Raw genomic sequence first — 19,807 nt, 5'->3', positions numbered from 1 at the left:
AAGATTTGAATCCATTAGATTGTCGTCTCTGTTTAAAAGTATACAAAGATTGCCTGCATGAGTGGGCGAGAAGATGAAAATGACAGGTCATACTATTCATCTGCAGGGACGGCGCTCGCATTCACTCTGTGTGCTTGTACATGAGAGAGTGATTGCCCGAGAGCTTGTTGGAGATGGAGAGAAATTGAGAGGCTGATGCATGCCTGCCACCTGCTCTCATCTGCTGAGTGCAGACATGTCAGTCATAGGTCTGTGTGTCGTGAGTGCTCTCATTTACCTGGTTCATGTCACACACATGAACACATATACACAGAAATATAACCCTTTTAGCGCACAGTTCATATGGCATGCATTGAGTGCATGTAGTCACTCACCATGCCCCTAAAAAGGAAGATAAAAGCTTGCAAGTCTTAGCTTCTATCAATATTTACCAGACTTAACACCCAAGGAAGGTTTCAGTCTGTTTAAATATCAAATCTACTTAACTTTTAGATTAGCTTTGGAGATACTGCAAAGTCAGACCTCAATTAAATTTCAGACATGTAAAAAATGACTTATCCTGGTTTACATAAAGTAAAATGACGGGGTAATTTAATTACCCACACTGAGGAATTAAGCCTCAATTCACCAGGAAGGCACACGCTGGCAATATTAGGGTTACGTGTATGTGCGTACAGATCTGCCACAAAAAGAGGAAAGCTCAACCATGATGAGTAAAAACAATTTTGACAGTTTGGGTTTTGATAGAAAAATGAAGTTTCAAACAGGTGGTGAAGATGAGGGGATGAACAAGCTAAACTGTTAAGAACTGCTTGTAGATTTTTAATATATCTCAGCAAAGGGATTGGACTAAAGGATTATAATGGTGCAGCTGTGCTGGTTATTTTTCTCAAAAAGGAAATGCCTCTGAAAGTTCAATCCAAAATCACATTAATTTATTTTATCATTTCACTCTTCAATAGATCCCTCTTGACAGTTGCATATTCTACATTGACTTATTTTTTAAACAAAGCCCACTTTTTGGAGAGGGAAGGGGCCTTTTGCTTTTTGTAAGATTTCTATAATCCATAAATGGATTCATTGTATAGAGTAAACCAAGGCATTTAAAAGCTTTTCAAAGCAAATATGGTGTAAACTCACCTTCAAATGAAGTATGTTTACTCAGTGTCAAGTGATCTAAAAGAAGACGACATGTAATTAACAACATAGTAATAAAATAGAATGAACTGTCCTGTCCTAGAGCACACCTGAACTATATTTGATTTAAATGTGCATAAGAGTATGTGATTAATCAAGGTGCTGCCACCGTAAAATTAGCACATAATGTAGGTATGTGACTTGATAAGCATTAACTGTCCATTTAATGACCATGGGTAGGACAGTGACCACAAGATACGACCGCACAGACTCCAGCGCTGAAAACTAGTAATGCAAGAAAATTAAGAAGTACTGTACCTACTAAAAATATATGGGATATGAAGACATAAGTGCAAAGCAGTGTCAATGTGACAATGTGTCTTCTTTGAAAAAAACTAAAAAAAACGACATTATTTGAAAAGATTTAACAAAAAACTTTGAGTAAACAGCTTTTGCATTATTTTCTACTCGAGTAGATTCAATGGTTGGCATGAAGCTTCTTTTTTTGTGGGGTCTGACACTTTGGATTTGAATATTAGCAGCAAATGTGCAACTCTCCCTCATTTCCATGCCGATATATGCATGTGTGGGAGGAAGAGCGAGGAGCTGGAATGGAGGTGGCAAGAGAGACAGAAATTGAAAAAGAAGTGGGAGAGATAGTGAGTTAGTTAGAATTAGAGATGGAGAGTAATTTTTTATAGTAGAGAAAAACAGCCAGGCATTATCCCACCAGTCTGGAAACCACACAGACCCATCCACATACACGCACACGCACATGCACATGCACGCACACTCAGGGCTGTCCCACAATTGGATCCATGGTTGTTTATTAAATCACAGGTCAGCCTCAGTGACTTTACGTTGTTTTAATCTCTTCAAAAAAGATTTACAGCCAAGACACCAACCAGATTAACAACAAATATGACCACAAACAGCATACCATTATAATACAGTGCTACATACTTTACTGGTGAACCATCTTTGTATTCCTGTATTCACATGTGCACCGCTCCGTGTGAATGTACGTGTATCGGCATATTTTTTGGGTGGATATTTATGTGGTAGCAGTCCTTGCCTTTTTGCAGAGACCAGATGCTGTCTCTTTGAAGTAGTTTTACTGCCATTTTAAAGATGGTTGGCAAGTGGAAGAAAGACCACAACAGCTGTGGGTTTGTGTGCATCTAAGATTTGCAGATGGTACATTAGATGCTTTTGTTTTTCTTTATTTATTTTCCACAGGTATGAGGAAACTTAACTAAGCGTATACAAGTGTGACTGAGCACTGACTTGAATGTGGTTTCACAAGGTGCCAAGATGCTACTGCTAATGAGCACACACACGTGCACAGAACTCCAAGGCGGCCCATTCTGTCCATCTTGCCTTGACCTCGCGACCTGCTGACTGGTTGTGCTCAGAATTCATTTGTTCATTAAAATTCTGAAAGTAGCTTGTTTCTGAAAGTGCCACTCCACACCTGATGACTGTTTTTCTATACTTGCTTATTCCTATTCAAGGTCGTTGATATCCATTCCAGCACGCTTTGCACAAGAGAGAAAGAAACACCTGGGATAGTCCATGAGTGTACACAGAAATACAGAAATCACTCGCTCTCTCCAGCTTCATGCTTTTTGGTTGCAGGAGACCTGAATATTTGAAAGAAATCCACACAACAAGCAAAATCTACCCCAGAGAGGACTCAAGACAAAAATTCAAGCCCAGGGCTTTCTAACCTGTCTACCTGCTGTTCCAAATGGGAGCAAGATTTTCACACACACCCACAGACATTTGAGCATACTTATTTCTGCTGTGCCACTAAGGGCACCACCTGGCTGAAACTGCCCCATATACAGCTTTAATTTAGCTCCGAAGGGCAGAAAAGTCAGTTGTGGACCTATTTCAGATGACCTGCAAACACACAAAAATGATCTTATGAGCCAAACTGACTTTAAATACAGTAGAACAAAATGGAGTTTCCTTTTCCTTAAATTGTAAATTGAAGGGTATTGTTCTAAAAGGGATTTATAATATAAGTCAAATATGTGTCATAACATAAATGTAGGTGAGGTTGTGGCAAATGTGGAGACATGTAACTTGTAATAGAAAAGCAATCCTGAAGCTTAAGTCACCTCCAGTTGAGTGTGACATGATTAAGTAACTACTGGGGCATATATCCCACTATGGGGACACTGTAATTGGAAGTAGCAGCTTCTCCTAAGCTAATGATTCTTCCATTAAAGGTGTGATGCAGCCCCACTTGATGTCAACAACAACTATTTTCTATGTAAAGATATACAATAATGTCATCCTGAGCAGAGAATGAAGTCACACTCCCTCTGTGTGTGTCTGAGCTTCTTTGTTATATGTTTGTAAGCATGCATGTTCAACATGGCGGCATCGGGGCTGAATGTCATATATTTAACCTTTAAGAATAGAGGAGCTTGGTTTTACGTGTTTGAGCTGAGCCGCTGCGAGCGCCCACCAATATTTATGTGGGTATTGAGCTGTGTGTTTGATAAACTGTTGGCTAAGCTGTGCGCATTCATGGAGGAGGGAAGCAGACAGTCCCATCTGCAGGACGGCATTTCACTCCCAATGAGCTTGCAGAAAGGAAATGTCTCTTACCACCGTGGAACTGTCGCGTCTTCTCTCCTGTCCTCTCGTCATCTTTTCAGCTCACTTTTAGTTGGCTCATCTTGTCTTTTCTCCGCTCTTGTTGTAGTACCTCTCATTCTACCCCTCCTTCTCATGCCATTCCCTTCTTTCCTCCGCTTTGTCTTTCTTTCTCTCTCTCTGTCTGATTCCTTGCTTTCTGGTCAGACGTGCCCAGGACATTGGTAGAAAACAAATGGGACACATGCCAGAGTAAAAGGCCTCAGGTGGGAGAGAGAGAGAGATGCTTAGGTAGAGTGTCAGCGTATTATTTGTTGTCCCCTGAATGATGTTTCTCTGAGTCTGTTGTTTTGTCACTCTCCCCGTGCGGCTCGGTCACGTTGCTCTGTGCCGAAAGGTCAGAGGGGTCAATATCCACCCAGCTCTCTGTCGCTCTGTCCAAGCTTGTTTACAGCTTTTACTGTCGACATAGATGAGACTCCCATGGGAGTACACACCGGCACACATACACTTACACACACACACACAGAAGAAAAAAAGCATTCGGCAGCCAGAGCTATAGACAAGGTTGCCCTGGCAACAGTATGCCCTGCCTCTGCATCTGAACACCTATACATTTCAAGCACATAAACATACGCACACCCAGCTATAGAACATGTACAGAGACATTAGTTTTGCTTTCGTTGAGGATTTTCTTAGTCAAGGTTCTTTTCACACCCATTACTCTCAATTTAACCCTCTTAAAAGCATAATCTTCATTCAGTAGGCCCCTTAGAGGAAAAGGTTCCAATTTTAAGCCGTAGTTGTGTAAAATCAGTTTTAATTCGTTTTTCTTTATCAAATATTAAAAACAACAACTATAGCTGGCGAGGGCATCTTGATTTCATATCATGGTTTGAATGGCTTGTGATTAGCCAGAACTGGATCCAAATTTGGCTGCAGAAGAACACGAGCTGTCAGATTGAAAGATTTAATTTTGAGGCCGAAAAAATAGGAAGCAGAAGGTGGCAGTAAGATCCCCCCCGCTGCCTTGTTTCGGCTCTCGCAGCCTAACGAAATGCACATGAAAATGAGATGGTGAGCGGATCTTACTGAAAACTTGGCAAAACATGATTGGCATCCTTTTGTTCTCTGATGAATTGCTTTTAATGACTCAATTAGAAGTCTCCAGAGTTGTTAGTAGTTTTTGCAAATGTACGAGCATGAATAAGCCTTTCACTGCGAATACATAAAAAAAGCTGTCAGCATTTCAGAGGATTTTGTGGATTTATTCTCTCATCCTTCCATCTTTGCGAGGGCATATTGTCCTGCACTTGTATAGAAATAGAAACCTGACGCAAGCAGGGTGTCAAAATGAAGCTTTGAGGTCTTGACATAGAAGGTAACTGATCTAATGGTCTCTTCTTTTCTTTTCCTGACTTACAGCAGCCTACGCTTTTATCAAACATGATAGTTGCTTCTCCTGTCTTTTAAGATATCAAAGTTATTTGTACAGCAAAAAACATTCATAATGAAGTGGGGAGTTAATCCAACTGTGTTCCTTGTGAAAGATGTGAGTGTCTGTGTTTACTGACTTTGATCCACTGCGTTTCTATTTTGTTTAATGATGTTCATATAAAACCTCTTTGATCATCCCTTGTAATTTCACTCAGTCTAAATTAATTTCAATATCCACAAACGCTATTTTATTGGTGGTTATGTGTGTTTCTTTATTTTTTCCCCTGTTATGTTATTTAAACATCACTCACTGATTTCAGCCTTCAACCTCTAACCTTGCTTTTCCTGTTTCACTATGTCTCTGTCTTTTCAGCATTTGTCGGAGCTGTTGGCGGTGGTGCGTCTTCCCTTCATCCATCCGTCCTACCTGCTGAACGTAGTGGACAACGAGGAGCTGATCAAATCTTCGGAAGCGTGTCGTGATCTGGTCAACGAAGCAAAGCGCTACCACATGCTGCCCCACGCACGGCAAGACATGCAGACACCCAGAACCCGGCCAAGACTCTCTGCTGGTACATACACACACACACACACACACACACATTCAGACACAAAAGCATAAATAAAGTGATGTGCGTCATCTTTGGCCTGTACGACCTAAAAACAAGCTGCCAGTGACATGATCTGCCGCCCACAGGTGTAGTTGACCCAGAATGCATTTCTTGGATCCATGCACCCACACACTCACACCCACTTTTCATATTTCAGTGCAACAAGGTGACAGAGAGGTCAGATCTCCACAAGGAGACCCAGTCTTGCCACTGCATTGTATTGATTGTATCCACCAACTGGAAAGCAATGGTTCAGAACTCCATAATGTTTTTTCACACAACTACAGTAAATGCTTACATGCACATGTGAGCAACAGATCATATTTCCAAATGTCAGGGCAGGTTTTGCTTTCTATTTTCAAACAAGTGACTGCTGGAGCCAAGTATGATTGCGTTTACCATGAAAGTTGGAAGTGGCCAACCATAACGGCCTCCCAGGGTTTGTGGACTACTGAGACCCAGACTCTTTTACAGCAAACCCAGCACATAAACATCCCCTAACAACTTTTTAACACCAGCTAGGCACAGTCAGGTCTGTCCTCGCTTTCTAAGCAACCAGCCAACCATTCACTTTCCGGTCGCTGGCAGTGTCCAAGTCATTGAAGACTATGTTTGTTTACATCGTTAAAATCAAAGAATCATTCATGGAAATTGGAAAGCTCCTGCAAATTACATTTGGCCGTTGGATTTTTCCCTCAGGTCGGCCAGGACCTCACTCTTTCCCCGTGTAGAGCTGCCTAATTATGGTGTCTGCATGGTATTATGAGATTCGCACCAGCACACCTTACTATTCAGCACAAGTTATTTTCTGCTTGGTAGAATAAAGATAATTGCCTAACAAATGGCACTTTATGGAGAGGTCAGTTTACTAGCCAACTCTGTTGTCCAGCCAGTATGTTGACTGTAAACAAACACTGGGGGACTTGCGTTAGGTTAATATTTTTGAATCTTTAATTGCTTGTTATGCATTCGCATGAGGCCTTTCATAAAAAAATCATTTGCCTCTTGAGAAAAGACATTTGTGGCATTATTTGCATTCAGCATTCTATCCAGTAGTTTCTCTTTGTTCTCAGCACTTTCTTGAAGCATTTTCTGTCAAGGCCCATTTTATAGTGTTTGGTATGTGCATATCTACAGCCTCATTATGCAGACTGAAGTGTGTATTGATTCACAGCAGCTTGTGGCTCTGTACAACAGAATTATATAAATGCATAAATGCTGCTGGGATTAATACATTCATGATGCATTATGCCCCGATGGCTCAGTGAATGAGAAATATGTTTTCTCGATCAAGTTTTGAACTTCTCTGAAGCTGAAGTTCTTATTATGACTGACTATCTGGGCCAGGCATTTTATCAGTATGTTTGTGTGTTGGTTTCATCGAATGAAGTGTGAAAAACTGTGCACGCATGTGTTCTGATGTACTGCACCCGGTGTACAGATAAACACAAATTTACTTTGACATTTTTTGTAGCTGTGTGCATTCCTTCAGGTCTGAGTGTGTTTTGTATGCCTGCGTGTGTGCGTCTGTGGTCGTGATTGTTTGTGCGTGTGTGTGTTGCTCAGCCATCTGCTGCATTGGACAGGATGGGCTCTGCACAGCAGGGGGCATGGTCATTGGGATTGCAGGGTAGACATGGGGACTAGCACGTGGACGTGAAAATAAAATAAAGATTGGGAGGAGAGTTTGAGGTTGTTGGTGAACAAGGCTGGCTCACAGAGGACAAGAAAGTGAAGGGACGTGGAAGAACAGGAGGAGAGGTCGGGATGTGGTCGGAGAGAGGGAGGGAGAGAAGGAGCCAGGGGGATCAGAAATGAAATTTGAAGGGCAGACATTTGATTGAGTTTATTCCTTGAGCATGTGTCTTCTTGTGTAAGCAGAAAGTGTGTGTGTGTGTGTGTGTGTGTGTGTGTGTGTGTGTGTGTGTGTGTGTGTGTGTGTGTGTGTGTGTGTGTGTGTGTGTGTGTGTGTGTGTGTGTGTGTGTGTGTGTGTGTGTGTGTGTGTGTACTTTAAATGTGCGCAAGCAGATGGGGCACCACCTGAGCTTGGTTGATAAGTCTGTCAAGCGGAAAAAGAAAGGAAAACTGCCATCCGTGAAGCACTTCTTGCTGAGCGTAGTCAATCTGTGAATATGTGGGTGTATTATAATGGGTGTGTTTGTGTTCATACAGTGTGTGTGTGTGTGTGTGTGTGTGTGTGTGTGTGTGTGTGTGTGTGTGTGTGTGTGTGTGTGTGTGTGTGTGTGTGTGTGTGTGTGTGTGTGTGTGTGTGTGGGAGTGTGTGTGAGCATGGCCGAGTGGTCTGAGTGGCTCACACATTCATTCTTCTTACTACTGATAAATTTGAATGGATTGAAATGACATTTTTTCAATCTAGAAATTTAATTTACTCTTTTGAGCCAGATATTTATTAATATCCTTTCACATCTAGACTTCAGTCTGTGAATCAGATGTTTGATGTTATACTTGCAGTGCAAGTGTTCCTTTATTACTTATTGATAAAGCCAGGCTTTCAATACTGGATTTCAGTGTTAAAAGACTTTCAAAGTTCTAAAAAATGTTAAAGTAATACATCTGCCAATATTCATTTTTTAGAACATAAATTTGGTGTTTCTATACTGCAGTTTGTTGTTACTCTATACACAGTATCGATAGCAAATGTGACAAGTTGAAATCAGTTATATCTGCCATACTGATATAGTTATTAGTCCGCCTCTAATTTTCTATAAGTTTAAACTTTAACCTGCATTAATTGCTTTTTTGCAACTAGAGGCTGTACAACAAGCTGGCATATTTATCTGCTTAGTGAAAGTGTTAACAAACATGTTATCTCATTCACACATTCACAGCAACATTAGCATTTATTTGGAGTTGGATTTCTGTCCACCTGACAAATACATGGCTCTGCTATGTTCACCAGCAAGTTGCTAGTTTTGTCTTTTTGCTGTTTGGCACTAAAGGTAGTGTAGATAGTTTTTTCACCTGAAAACAGCTACCTGCTGCTGTTGAAAACAACTCTTGTGAGAGCAGAGAGAGTGAATGTTTAAAACTGTGAAGTTGTAGGACATAAAACTAAATCGATGAGTTAATAAGATGCTGCTCCTTTTAGCTGAGGGGAACTGAAGAGTCTAGTGACAATTCACTATGGTTTTACTACAAGTGTCTCCTTCCACATTATTTCCACTGTTAATTTAAAATATTGACTAGAGCAGCTTTAAATGTTATATTATGACCCAATGAAAAAGATCCAGTGAAATGTGAACTGGTGCGAAGCAAAAATATATGTATAATGTTGAATAACATTTGGACGAAGCTCTTTTTCTCTCAGAATTAGCACTAGGCATATAATAAAAGTCTGAATAACCACCATGGCATAACGTTTATTTTTAAGCTGCCTCACTGACTAAAAAGGAGACAATGTTCTGTATTGCTGTGCACCAATTTTGCATTTTGGAGTGTTTTATTGAGTGGATGCTCTGCCCATTAATTTTATTAGATGTTAATTAAGTGGCCAAAAAGATAGTCAGCATAGAAATTGGCTGTCTCTGATCTTCAAACATGAATACAATTTTAGACATAAAGAGTTGCTTGATATTCATTTTATGTCGTTTTCAACATGATGTGCACACTCATATAAAATGTAACTTATTTTTAACTTGCATCTCATTGTACCTATTTCCTGCTGCAACAGTGAACTTTTCAGGAAGGCATGGGAGGGTGTAGCTGGTGTCTTCTCTTAACAGTCGCCTATCTTCCTCATTTGAAAGAAGAAATGAGTCTTGGGTAAAGTGAAAACTATGAGTGTGTCATAATGATTCCAGGCACTGTATGTGTATTAGCTGCTACTGTAATTGGTTAATTAGAGTGTGGATGTGCGTCTGATTAGCTGTCATTAGAGTTTCCCAGGGTTCATGGGGTGTTTACTCACAAACATGCTTGTCTCAAGTCCTAAGATGCACTCGGATTTTGGAGGCGTTAAATATCTATATATGTAAATGTGTGTGCTATTAGGGGAAGGCAAAGGTTTTCTTTGGTATACAAGCTGTGTGTGTATGTGCACGCGCCCACAGAAACCCATACATTATGTTCCCAATTCCTTCTCTCCACATGTGTCGCTGTGCTCGGCTCAGAGGAGGGTGGAGAGTGCCAGGGCAAAGTGTTAACTCAACCCAGCCAAGTGGAATAGCACTCAGACAAATGAGCTGTAATGACTAGGAGACGCAGGGGTCCAGCTCGACTCACACTGTTTCTCTGTCTTGCTCACACACACATGCACACACACACACACACACACACACATTGTTAAACCATAAAGTACATACACTGTTGGAGGGAATCCTTAACAGTAGCCTCACTCTTTCCCAGCCTGTCTTTCTCTCCGTCCACTTCATCATCTGTAATCAAATGTTCATAGTGGAACACTTAACAATTACAGTAACACACACAGAAGCAGCAGCAGCAGCAAGGGCTACTGATATAGGAGTATGCACCTGTGTCTCTGTACAAGCATTTTATCTATGTGATCCTTCCTTATACATTAATTGGTGTTTGTAGTTATAGATTATTCGGTTAAAAGCCTCCTAGAACAAGTTTTTTTCTTGCAAAACTGACCCTGTGTAAAATGTTATCAAGCAGGTAGAATTCCTGCAGCAGAAGGCAAGCCAAATAAAACACAGTGTCCTGGTTGTGTGGTGGTCTAAAACAATGGATTTCATTAGATCACCCAGCACAATTGCTTGGCTCGCATCCACAGTGTAGAGACAATAAAACCAGGCTGGCTGTTCTGTGAGGTCCGAAGCATGTAGGCGTGACATTCATCTCCTCATTCACACCTCCGTCAGCCAGCAGCTCCTTGGAGGGCGGCCTTGAGTGCCGCCAGTGCAAAAGAAAGGAGAACAAGATTCACACCTTGTAAGGAGAGCATAAAAGATCATCAGATGGCTTTCCTCTGAAGCCTGCCACCTACTGCTTCTGGCTCAGGCGCGATTAACACTCTCTCGCTGATCGCCTCGTCGTTTCCTCAACTGATCCTCGTCAACACTGACAGTGACTCCTTTTCATGCAATAATTGAATTTATTTGTCATCTTTCTCTCTGGCTGCACAGCCTCAACGCTAAGCATTTAGCAAGGCGATCGCAACGGGGAAGCTGTCAGCGGTTTGGAAAGACAATTTTAAGCTTTGAGGTGGTTTTTTTGTGGGTTTTTTTATGTCAGGACTTCGTTGATTATTGTCCTGCTCTGTGTAATTATTCAGCCTGGTTTGTCTTTTAGAGCCAATGCAGCGTGAGATTACTCTGTTTCACCTCTCAAACTGGAAAAGCAGGATGCAAGAGAATGTGCCAGAAATGTCTTAATCGTTCTATGTGAAGAGTGCCCTTCAGCGGATCCTCTTCCGATTTTATTTCTGGAGTCTGGAATGGTATTTGAGGGAAGGAGAAAAAAAAGAGGGCGTGCAAGAGAGAGAGAGAGAGAAAGTTGGATGCAGCTATTCACTGGAGAATTGGAGTATGAGTTTTTGATATTCCTGCGGCTTATCAGCGAGATCTCAAGCAAACACATCTATCTCAGCTCATAAATGTAACATGGAGGCAGTAAATCCAGATTAGATAACCTCTGGTCTGAATGTCTGCAGGGGCTGCAGCCAAGATTAAGGTTCCGTCTGCTTGACCTTTTGACTAGTGACTACTGTCAGCCTGAGCTACCATGGAACAAGGGAAGGGAGGGAGAGGGAGGGAAGCGGAGGGGTGGTGAACGATTGCCTCGGCCGTTGCCAGAAAACTTGATTCATTTTCTTCCTAGAGCTGCAATTCGTGCTCAAACCTAAAGCGAGCAGCATTTACAGGAACATGGATCAGCCTCGCCATCGCTCATGCCACATCTGGCACTTTGACCTGCTGCAAGGCTCGAAGGCTTCTTCAGCTTCATCCAATATGCAACAGACAGAGTGAAACTGTTTAGAGCTGTGCCACTGCATGTGCTGATTGTGCAGATCTAGTGTGTGTGTGTGTGTGTGTGTGTGTGTGTGTGTGTGTGTGTGTGTGTGTGTGTGTGTGTGTGTGTGTGTGTGTGTGTGTGTGTGTGTGTGTGTGTGTGTGTGTGTGTGTGTGTGTGTGTGTGTATCTTATCCGGGTCTATAAAATCAGAATGTGTGACATTCAAATACCACTGACTTTTAAGGTTCAGTTCACCAAAATTACAAGAAATCGTATTTTCTCACTTACGTGTATCCTGCCACGTTTTTTAAATTTTTTTTTAATTTGCCCAAGTTTTGAGACATCACCGTCTTTGAGATGTCTGCCACCAAACAATATATTTAAAAATTCAACAGCAAGATCTCTTTATGCACAATGTCCCAGTTACCCACATAACAAACCACAACATGGACCGTTTCTTCGATAAAAAGTAGTTCCATCAAAAAGTGTTCACAGCAAGATGTATGGATTATCCTGTGTATTGGGGACACCAGTTATTTTAGGTTTTAAATGTCATTTTTCAGTGCTGCTCTACAAATACAATTTCTCTCACCCCCACTGTATTGGAGGAGAGGCAGAAATCTGAAAAAAATTGACAAATGAAGTCAAAACTGTGTCACCATCACCATGTATTATTACATGTCATTTTAAAAGAATTTACTGATTTCCGGCCTTTAATCTTGCAAGCAGACAATGTTTTGACACTACTGTGGTTAACAATTATTATTTGATAGTTAGTTTAACAGGATTTTAGAAGCAAAAGAGGACATATTTATCTTTGTTACAAAAATAGAGTACAACATGTACGAGTACTGCATGCTTTGAATATAATAATTTACATGACAAAATAAATTCTTAATTTTCAACTGTGGTGTGTGAGTCCAAAATGCTTCTCAATGGAGCAACAAGTTGACCAGTCACCACTGTTGTGAGAGGACTTAAATGATACTGCATAGCCATGGTTAGCTCATGCCATAGCACTATCAATGTTTCATGTGCATTTTGCAGTTTTGGTTACAGTTACAATTCAGCTTCCAATAATATGTGTGCTGCTGCAGTATAAGAAGGATGTTATGGTGTGTGTGTGTGTGTGTGTGTGTGTGTGTGTGTGTGTGTGTGTGTGTGTGTGTGTGTGTGTGTGTGTGTGTGTGTGTGTGTGTGTGTGTGTGTGTGTGTGTGTGTGTGTATTTTTAACCAGTATGTGGATATATATATAAAGAATTTAGCATCTGACAGGTGGTTTTCGAGTATCTGAATGAATATGTCTGTCTCTCAGATTGCATTTTAGAGTGATCAAGGGAGACTCTGAGCTGATATTATAGATGGATCAATTTTGAGAACATTCCAGTGTTTGAGGATAATATATTAGACCCCTTTTGCCAGAGGAGTATATTCAGTGGAGATAATCCATGATCAAGTAGGACTAGCTCTTGTTTTCTTAACTAAAAAGGATTCCCCATCTGTGTGCAGGCTCTCTGATAAGCCGATGAGATGTAGGCTATAGTAACATCTGTGCTGAAAACACTTTTCAGCTTTTCACTACTAGAGTTGACTCATACAGTGAACAGACCCTTTAAATGGAGTTTGAGGGCACTTGAGGCCACAAAAAAGGTTTGCATTCAGTTTTTGCTCAACAGATAAACACATATCCAGAAATGCACACACACACCGTCAAAATCATGCACATATACAGTATACACATTCTACATCCCTGGACCCTGACATTATTTGGGCGCCTTTGGCCCACTGATCCTCACCATAGCAAATTAGCACCCTAAGAGAGAAATCATTGGATTACGGGAGGGAAAAAAACGCAAAAGAGAGAGGCGACTGAGATAAGAAGAAATGGTTATGGACCAGCAGTGAGATATAAATGGCTCTGAGCCTTGAGAGACAGACTGCCAGTGTCACTGTGGCTGTGATACCCTGTGAGTAAAAGTCTGTGCACTTCCAGTTTTCCCCATACATGAATACATTTACGCACACATATTTATTCATGTGTCACCTTTACTGAAACGTGGACATGTTTTGTTTTTGCCAGAGCAGATGGAGGTTTTTCATAGTCATCAGTGTATTCCTGTCATTTGTGTCATAATGTTTGGCTGAAAATGAAGGCAATTTCCTAAATGATAATAATAAAGCTAAAGTTAAAGTCAAATTTAAAAAAAAACAACTCAAACCCTTATAACATGACTGCATAAATGTACACAGTTAAGTTGAATCCTTTACAGATTTCAATTTAAATCTTCAATATTCATAAATGAGGAGATGAACAGTAAATAAAGAGAAGCAGAGTTGGAGAAGAACTTTGAATCTCTCAGACAATTTGAGATGTGAACTGTGCAAAGGCACTCCAACTATATATTTAGTTACCCGTATTATCTTGTACACCAAGCCTACTTTACAGTGGCAGTGTTCTGCACATGAACAAACAAGTTGAACTGAGTACACTGAAAGACCAGTGTCACTGTCCCAGTCAGAATCTTTTTAAACTGGAGCTCCCCTCACTGGTGACTGAAAGCACAAAGTCAGCTTAGCCATAATATAATTACCAGTATTGGTTAAAACTTGCTGAAAGACTGTGAAAGCCATAGATATTATCATGAAACAATCATGTTTTAACAGTGATTTGATTGCTCAACTTAAAGAAAGAAGATCAAACTACAGATTTTTTTTTTAAACTGAATTGAACAAACCAATTTGAAACAGCAATATGATTTGTAATTAATCTCTACAGCACAGGTGTAAATCTACACGCATGCTTAAGGAAATTACAGTGTCGTCTTTATCTTTTGTTGATTTAAATGTTTTTATATTGCATTTAGTCTCTTAGCAGCAGTAGGCTTCGGGAGAATAAAGCAAGCCAGTTGACAAAACAATGTCACTTCAAGGCCCATTGAGCTGCTGTTTTGGAGCTTTTAATCATATTTCCTGATCCTCATTAGTTCGCCCACTTGTAACGGAAATTGTACATGTTAAAATTTCTCCCTTCTTTTTTTAGCACTGTCAGGTCTCCTCATCCATACAGGTTTAAAAGTTGAGGTTTAAAATTCCTAAAGTTTGTCATTGTAGAAACAGCAGTAATGAAGTTCCTGCAATATAACCTGATACTAAATGGACCTTGAGGTGAGATTTTTTTGACAAAAGGTCCAAAGGTAAAGAACGAACTTTGGAACTGGTATGGTGGGTTGCTACTGTAATACAAACCACGACCAAGGAAATTTGATGTTAGGAGGATGATTCCTGGCGTCATGTACCCTCAACGTAATCCTCAGTGGGTAAATGTGTGTGTCTGGGCAACTCCACCCAACCCAATCTGGCAATATCCCTTCGACTTATTCTGCAGAAAAGTATGCCTGTTAATAAAAGTCAAAAAAGGGAAAAACACTGGGGAAAAAGGTGCACTAGGTAAAAGAAGAGGAAGCAGTGAGTTAAGATGAAATGGACGGAATATTGAAAAGAGACTGCTGGAGTTCGAGAGAGAATGAGTTTAAGGGCAAGAGGAAGAGAAATATGGAGCAAGGTCCCACTAGGTTTGAGAAATAGAGAGAGAGAGAGAGAGAGAGAGAGAGAGAGAGAGAGAGAGAGAGAGAGAAAGAGAGGTATTAGCCGCAGGGTAAAAAAAAAGATGAGGAATTAGGAAAGCAGGGTCACAGCATGGGGCAGAGAGCAAGCAGACACATAACAAAGTAAAATAAGAATCAGTGTGGCAGCAGGGAAGAGGAAACAACAGAATCTGCCCGTTCTGTCTTCATCTTTCCTTCAACCTCTCCTTTTCTGGAGTGACTGCATGTTTGTGTGTGATTGCGCGTATATGTATGTCCACAGTGAGAATACAGCTTGTTCCAGCATGGGGTAAAACATGGGCGGCGTGCTCCTGTCACAGACAAGTTTCATTTAGTTGAAAGTCGAGTTGGGTGAAAGCAATACGCAGAAATTGTTGGGAGGTGTATTTTGGAGTGCGCGTGTGTGCATGCGTGTGTGTCACGCTCCGTGGGTGGCCATCAACTTTAATTTGGGATTCAGCTCCTACACCAGCCTGTCCGCCCCTCAGAACACAACAGAAACCACTTTCGGATAGATTTAATACTGGGCTCTGTCCAAATGTTACCATTTTATTCCCTGTTAAATCTTATTGCTTGCTGCCACAGTGTTCCACCCTATTACAAATACACTACTTCTGAGTACAAGTTGAGTTTAGCTGTGTTAGCCTAGATTCACAAACGAGGCACATCCTCTTGTGCTGCACAGTACCCAAAGGTAAAGGACATGGTTGTACTGTTATACACTAAGAATTTAATTATGTACCTGCTTAAATACATTTCTTTTAAGCAGGGTGTTGATTAAAACGTGTGCTCAGTTGAATCTTTCCTGAAAATAGACAGGTTAAATTTACCACAAATACCACTAATATAACATACATTCAGTAAGAATCAGAAGTAGACATATTCTCCCCCCAACAACCATGGGTATAAACTCCACCAGGAAAAAGAAAAATAAGAGCTGTCAAGTCTTCGTTATCCCTTCATCCCCAACCGCTTGTCTCCATCCTTCGATCCTCTATCCCCTTCATCCCTCTACCCAACTCGCATCAAGCCTCTGACTGACAGCCATCCCTGTGAGGCTTCGTTGTCTGAGAAAGCTGGCACATATGCACAAATACACACATACAGTCACCCACGCAGTCATCTGATCTGATGCCGTGACTCCCCGTCAGCAGTGCCGCTCTCCTGTTTTGTTGCGTTCTGACAGGCCGGTGTTGGGTTGTGTTAGCTTGTGAGTGTGTTCAGGGCTTCAGGGGTCAGAGCTGTGCAGCAGCCTCAACGCCCAGATGTGGACTCTCCTTGACGTGTCTGGCCAAGTGGAAAGTGCAGAGAAAAACCTTGCACATGGGCACTAGGTGATAATAAAGACGAGCATGTGCAAAGAAGTACAATTCGGCACACTGAAGCAGCATGTGGAATTGCTAAAGTTTCTCTAATTAGACACAGTGGGGCTTCAAGTTGTTGGAAGAGTACATTTATGTGTCATCTTTATGTTTTAATACTAAAGTGTAAAAATCCAACAGAGGGAAACATCAGGAAATGTAGTATTCTGGACATCTTCCACCATGTTTTAAGATGAAAATAAATTCATAAATAAATCTCATTTTGAAAACTATGAACCTATGCAGACATTACAACAACCTTTGAATGGTAGAATATCGATTGATGTGCACACCAACAAAAGAAAATCCCAAATTGGCTCAGACATAGACACAGAAACTTTGCCAAGTTAATTGAGGCAATCAATATAAACAAACTGAAACGGCAAATAGGATGAAAGACATGAGATGAGAAATGTAATCCTATGAAAACACAGAAAAACTGTCAAACTTTTAAAATCCAATAAAGTTGGATAAAGAATGTGATAAAGAGAAATGGAGTACAAACACGTACAGCAATAGCAGCATACTAATCAAGAGGAAGAACAATAGCAGAACAAAGTCAATATAATTAATGTGTGTGTAGGTATGGTTGGAGGCTCATGAGAGGGAAGACAAAGAGCCTGTTTTCACTTTTTTTTCAAAGAACAGCTGTGACTGCCCTACAAAAGCATACTCCCATTTATTAGCTGAATATCCAAGGTCTGTTGGAGGTCTTAAGGACCGTTTGAGGCGTGGTGCCATGGAGCTGTAAAAACGGGCCCATGATGGGAACGAGTTCAACTTAAATCTTTTTTAGCAGCCCTCCAAGTTCACACATCTTTCACATGCTGCCAGTTAGGGCGGTGACTCCTGTACGTCTCCTACGCCTTCTGCATTTTGTCATGATTGTCCTTTTTTTAGCTTGTGTACCAGACCTTCATCTTCGAAGTGACAGTGTCACAATTTCTCCTTGAGCCATTACTTTATTTTCTATCCTACGCAGAGGAACACATTCTTAAAATCTTACCAAGGAAAAGAGCCAGCCAGCTTTAAGCTGTCCACTAAGTCTAAGCTGTATGTGCACGATATGTCTGAGGCAGTGCTTACTGCTCTGTCTGTTTGCTCAGCCTCAGTAAAGCCCATTGTAGTTTTTGTATCTTTCTCCTCTTTCACCCCTTTTCCTCTTCCTAGAGAAAAGCTCTCTGTTTTACCAGCTTGGAAAGGAAAAAAGAAACTCTTAAAAAAAACAAGGGTGTAGTTTTTTAACTGAAAGAAGCAGAAGGAAAACACAGCCGCCTATGGATGTGCCTGTCAGGAGAGTGTCTGTGTGGAAAATTATCGATCCAAGCAGATAAACCCGTGGTTAGCCTTGGTTTGGAGTGTATGAAGATTAGCCCTCCCTCCCTGTCTTTCTTTCCTCTCATTCCCTTTTTGTTTTTTCTCTTGCTGTCTTTCTTCTCACACTGTCTCTATCTCTCCCTATCACCCTTCTCTCCCTCCCTGGCTTGCCTCCCTCTGCCCGCCTGCCTGCTGCTTTCAAACACACAGCTCATTTCTGTCTGGCTGCTCGTCGTCTTGCCTGCTCACTGGAGCCTGCTGTTGAAGACTGAGAGGACCTGAGACAGTCATGTGGCAGCCTGCCAACCTGTTTGTGTGTTTTGGATCACTGGTGTCTTTATCCACCAGCTCTGTGTGTGTGCATGCGTGTCTGAGGGCAGAGATCGGGTGAGAAGTAATAGGGATGAGCACCAGGCGTGTTTTTCGAGTATCTTCTTTAATCACACAAGGTTCTCAGACCATGTGTGTGTATGAGACACGACACATTTACACATACAAATGTACACACATTGATTCTCGCCTATTGATTTTACGATTCTCTTATGCCATACTCAAACAGTTTATGTTTCACCATGAGTGTGTGGATGGGTAAATGCAAGGGTAGTGCTTGTATTATTTGCAGGAAGGGAGAATGCAAGAGATAGCCAGCAACCAAACAAATGACAGCCCCATCAGTCTTGGTGATTGAGTTATATTTTCTTTAACTTAGTGCTTTCCTGAGACAGAGAGGAAACTTTTCTATTTTGCATTTTGTTTAGCATTTCCAGACAAGCTTATTGACTCAGGGACAGCCAAGGCCTGGTGCATCCAAAACAACACATAATCTACCACTGTTTGTGTGTTAGTTGGTTCTCTGACAGCCTATCAAGGTTTTTGTCTGAAAATAAAAGGGTTCAAAGGTTTTGTTAAAGTATTGCTTTTAATAAATGTACAACAATGTTCACCTTGCACTGAAAGCTGTATAGTGTAAACACTTTAACATTGGGCAACATGTCACAAAACATTATGCTACTATTTACAGCAGCATTGGGCCGTCTGAAAGAGCCTTTGATTCAATTTTGGCCCTTATTTACTTGTGGAAACCTTCCCTGATGACCTGCTTTCTCTCCTCTCTTCCCATCCTTTGTCCACTCTCGTCATCCTCCTCCTCCACCCTCCTCTGGTTCCTTTGTCCTCTAGGTGTAGCAGAGGTGATAGTTCTGGTGGGAGGGCGTCAGGCTATCGGAATGAACCAGCGTTCCCTGACAGCAGTCACCTGCTTTAACCCACAGAACAGTAAGTGGTACCCACTGGCCAGCCTGCCCTTCTACGACCGCGAGTTCTTCAATGTCATCTCGGCAGGAGACAACATCTACCTGTCAGGTGAGCTAAATCGCCCACTCCAACAGCACAATTGTAGCTCTCTTGTTGCAGTTATTTAGGGACACAGAGCAGGAGGATAGTGGGTACCATAGGTTTATCACACTGTAGTTGTGAAAGGTGATGATCTGGCTGTTGTAGAGGCTATCCCTGAATCTACATATCAGGAACAAAGAACTACGATGCAAATTAAAGGCATATTATGCAGGATTTGTTAGTTGCTGTTGTAGATACCACATGACGTCTTTTCTACAATATTCAACACTCTGACAGGTAGTGTAGAACATAGTTAGATGCAGTCAGCAGATGCAACAGTCAACTTTTTAAAGCTCAGAAAATTAAAAAATTCTAAGGAGAATAACACAGAAACTGCACAGCTCACATTTTGACAAACAAGCAACACATACAGGGAATAAGAGAAAAGCCTGCATCATCT

The 19,807-nt window shown here is 41.2% G+C and overlaps 1 protein-coding gene across 2 annotated transcripts in view; it reads left to right on the top strand.

Annotated features, from left to right (window-relative positions):
- The window catches only part of LOC133997421 (kelch-like protein 29), a 215,909-nt gene that overhangs the window by 162,125 nt on the left and 33,977 nt on the right, over positions 1-19,807 (top strand). For both annotated transcript variants that reach the window (XM_062436992.1, XM_062436993.1), the window contains exons 10-11: positions 5,558-5,756; positions 19,192-19,374. In XM_062436992.1, coding sequence (XP_062292976.1) covers positions 5,558-5,756; positions 19,192-19,374 — 382 coding nt within the window. The remainder of the gene's footprint in view (positions 1-5,557; positions 5,757-19,191; positions 19,375-19,807) is intronic.

This window comes from Scomber scombrus, chromosome 17 (assembly GCF_963691925.1).
Source record: "Scomber scombrus chromosome 17, fScoSco1.1, whole genome shotgun sequence".
In the NCBI taxonomy this organism is placed as follows: Eukaryota; Metazoa; Chordata; class Actinopteri; order Scombriformes; family Scombridae; genus Scomber; species Scomber scombrus.
The sequence above is the reverse complement of the archived record's forward strand: the minus strand, read 5'-3'. Positions and strand labels throughout refer to the sequence as shown.